General features: G+C 34.6%; 1 protein-coding gene across 2 annotated transcripts; it reads left to right on the forward strand.

Annotated features, from left to right (window-relative positions):
• The first annotated feature begins 1,280 nt into the window (after positions 1-1,280).
• On the forward strand, positions 1,281-3,154 carry LOC108983019. 2 transcript variants are annotated; one of them, XM_018954530.2, is made up of 2 exons: positions 1,281-1,321; positions 1,484-3,154. In XM_018954530.2, the coding sequence occupies exon 2, from the start codon at positions 1,589-1,591 to the stop codon at positions 2,870-2,872; it is 1,284 nt and encodes a 427-aa protein (XP_018810075.1). In that variant the 5' UTR covers positions 1,281-1,321; positions 1,484-1,588; the 3' UTR covers positions 2,873-3,154. The 2 variants fall into 2 exon arrangements, with proteins under 2 accessions (XP_018810075.1, XP_018810076.1); XM_018954531.2 differs by lacking the exon at positions 1,281-1,321 and having other exon boundaries at positions 1,339-2,600; positions 2,667-3,154.
• The last annotated feature ends 847 nt before the right edge of the window (positions 3,155-4,001 follow it).

The raw sequence follows: 4,001 nt of genomic DNA on the forward strand, positions 1-4,001 counted from the left end.
GTTTTACAACTCATCATCTTTATATATTATATTTATTTTTATTTTAAAAAAAAAATGGTTTTATTATTTTTAAACTAATTAAATTTTTTTATTCGTTATTTATATACTGTTTAAAAAAGAAAAAAAACGCATTCTTATCCGTCCATCTTTCGCGTCATGACTAGTATATGACTGATCCATAAAACAAGAGATCATGTAGATTTGTAAAAATAAAAAATTAAAGAAAAAGACCAACATGATTAGGAGCAATTTAGATTTAGAGATTAGTTAAGATAGGTTGAGATAATTTATTAATAATAGAATAAAAGTTAAATTATTTATTATATTTATGTTAAATTAAAAAAAAAATTATTTTAAAATTTTAAAAAATTAAATTATTTATTATATTTTATGTAAAAATTTAAAAAATTTATAATAATAAAATAAATTAAATTAAAATTGATTACGAATACAAACGAAACTTAACCTAACCCAAATCTAAAACTGTAGGTGGGAAAAAAGAAAGAAAATATATTTGTCCACTCCCTCTAAGAGCATTCTCATTAGATTAGCTAAAAGTTAAATCCAATGAGAATTTAGCTATTAGGTCATAAAATCCCTCACATTGAATTAGCTATATTCTAAATATTTGAAATATAGTTACAGTAAAGTCTAAACTAATTTCTAAATTTAGAACACACTATTCATTCATTAAATTTCTTTTATATTATTTCTTTCTCTCTCATTTTAATATCAATTATTTCTCTCTCTATTTTAAATGACAATTGAAAAAATATAATTAGAATACAATTACTAATTAATATATAATATTATGAATAGTAAAATATGATAAAATAAAATAAATTCATAATTAAAAAATTTTCAAAATTATTAATTACTCATTACTATATAATGAATAAATGGATAATCTAATTTAAAAATTTGATGTGAATAGTCAAAATTAAATTTATCTTATATTATTTTATTGTCATATAATAAAAAAATGACTATTTTAATATAAAAATTTATGTGATTGTAATAATTAAATGTTAAATTTACCTTATATTCATCAAAAATATACTTTAATTTAACTAATCTAATCTAACGAGAGTGCTCTAACATCTGTTGATGTTGCAACGTTCATTTCTCAAACATGAGAATGGAACCCACAGATGAGAAGACGGGTGATGAAAGAAGTACGGACAAAAAAGAAATACTGTGCAAACGTAGAGAACCTAGAGGTCTCTATGGCCAGCCTTTGATGGCCTCTTCTGCTTGGGCTGGTGCGGGGATAGCTCTCTCAAGATATTGTTGTCTTCTTTCTACACTTTTTAATATCTGGGTAAGTCAGTCTTCCACGTGCTCCTGGGACTCTCCCCCAGCCAGTTCTCTCTCTCTCTCTCTCCCACCCCCCTCTCACCCTTACTTCAATGCCATATTTTTTTCTCACTCAATTACACTCTCTGACCGACTGTTCTCCTTTTGTTTGCTTCTCTCTAAAAAGCTAAGCAGCGAAAGCCATTCAAGCAAGGTATGAAAAAGGGGGAACAGTGAGAGAAAGATATCTAGGATTGGAATAAAAGATTTCCCAGAGAGCTGAAAGAAGGTGATGATGGAAGGAATCAAAGGACTAGGGGGTGGTGGAGGAGGAAGAGTTGGTGTTGGTGAGGAAGATATGGGGGATGGTATGCAATGCAGTGACCATCCTTACAGAAACAACCCAGGTGGGATCTGTGCTTTCTGCCTCCAAGAGAAGCTTGGCAAGCTGGTCTCTTCCGCTTTCCCTCTCCCTATTCGTGGCTCGTCCTCTTCTTCGCCCTCTCCTTCTTTTAGATCTGATCGGAATGGCGGTGTTGGTTCTTCTTCCTCTCTTTCACTCTCAATCAGACCCACATCGACAAAAGTTATCAACGATGGTGGAACCAAAGATAGTCATTATCATGAGTATTATACGAGGCGGGCCCGGATCCCTTTTCTTTTGGCTAAGAAGAAGAAGAAGAAAGTTACTACAATAGAATCATCGGATCGTGCATCCGACATCGTTTTCAAGCGAAGCAAGTCCACCGCAACCCCTAGGAGAAACCGGTTCTTGGATGCTGATGATGGTGAAGACTTTAGCCCAAGAAAAAAACGAGGCTTTTGGTCCTTTCTTTACTTCTCTTCTTCTTCTTCTGCATCCTCTTCTTCTTCAAAGCCCAGTGCTTCCAAGAGCGTGGACAAGAACTTCAGAGACAACCCCAAGATCACAACTTTAACAGCAGCAGCAGCAACAACAAATGTTTCAGTGGGGAAGCAGAAGGAGAAGTGTCTGGGGTCTTCTCTGGGCAAGAAAACTGACATTGTGGAAGATGATGACAGTCCCAATAGTCAAGCCACCGCTTCAGCCTCGTCCTTTGAGCGTAAGGTTTCAAGATCCAGATCTGTTGGGTGTGGAAGCAGGAGCTTCTCTGGTGACTTCTTTGAGAGAATCTCCACTGGGTTTGGGGACTGCACTCTAAGGAGAGTGGAGTCCCAGCGGGAAGGCAAGCCCAAGGTCTCCACCTCGGCCGTGCACCGCGGCGGAGCTGGCGGCGAGCACCATCACTGCATGAAAGAGAGGGTCAAGTGCGGCGGCCTATTTGGTGGGTTTATGATAACTTCCTCATCTTCTTCGTCATCTTCCTCTTCTTATTGGGTGTCTTCTTCAGCTGAGGAAATGAACGGGAAGCAGCCTGGAGGGCCACTTGTGCATGGTCGGAGTAAGAGCTGGGGTTGGGCCTTTGCTAGTCCAATGAGAGCGTTCGGCAAGCCTTCCTCTAAAGACGGGAAGAAAGATATCATCAGAGAAGCTTCAGATAAGAATACTACCCCCAACTTGGCCGCCATTCCTTCCTTGCTGGCTGTGAGAGGCTAGAGATCGATACTAGTTCTGCCTTTGGCTTAATACACATTTTCATGTTACTTGTCGATTTCAACTCCATGTTTATCCCTGTTTGTGTCAATTCCATTATTAATGTCACACTTTTTTTTCTTTTTCTGGGTTCCATTTTCATTTTACTTCCATTCTGGCCTGGGAGGCTTAAGTGATAATGAAATAGTACCAAAACCTAGTGAGTGTGGCGCTGTGGATTATTGCTTAGTAAAGGAGATGAAACTTCACTTATTTCATCAGTACTACTACATGTGATTTGTTGGACATGTGTGTTATAATCTTGTATTCTTTGTTGGGTTTGTTCTGTAATCTGCGTTGTTTTGATGTTATGGCAAAGATATGTATTTTTAAATTAAATAATTAAATGTAGATGATGATGGTTTGACTGTAAGTTTCACTCCCCCACATGCGCACACATGTTTGGTGGTGGTATCAAACACACTGGAATTTCTAATCCAATCCCATCGTTGCTGGCCATGTTATTGACCTCTAGGCTCTTTGATATTGACTACCTTCTAGTATTAAAAATTCAATCTGGCGATATTCTTTTGATGGAAAATACTAATTACTCACAGCTTATAAAGTGGAGTTAAGATGGTGCAGTGGTCATTTAATAATGAGAAATTATTTGTATAAATTTTAAATAAATAAATTTCATATAAGTTTTTATAAAAAAATAATCTTATTTTAAAAAAATATAAAAAAAATTATTATTTATTAGTGAGATTTATTATTTTACTGTATCTAATATTACTTTTTAATCATTGAGTTCAACACTGTAGACAATAGATACATGTCAGAGTTCTTTGTAGCCATATGGTTGAACAGTAGGACAAGTTTTGTAATGCTTGCGCGCACCACGTACGTACAACATTAACCATTAAAACTACTGTCATTAATCTTTATAAAAAAAACCAACAAAAGGGTTAGTTAGGTTGGATTTGGATGTTGAAGTAAGTTGAGTTGAGTTGAGATGATAAAATATTGTTAGAATATTATTTTTTAATATTATTATTATTTTGAGATTTAAAAAAATTAAATTATTTATTATATTTTGTGTTAGAATTTAAAAAAATTATAATGATGAATTGAGATGAATTCATGAAAGGAG

Source organism: Juglans regia, chromosome 7, assembly GCF_001411555.2.
Source record: "Juglans regia cultivar Chandler chromosome 7, Walnut 2.0, whole genome shotgun sequence".
In the NCBI taxonomy this organism is placed as follows: domain Eukaryota; kingdom Viridiplantae; phylum Streptophyta; class Magnoliopsida; order Fagales; family Juglandaceae; genus Juglans; species Juglans regia.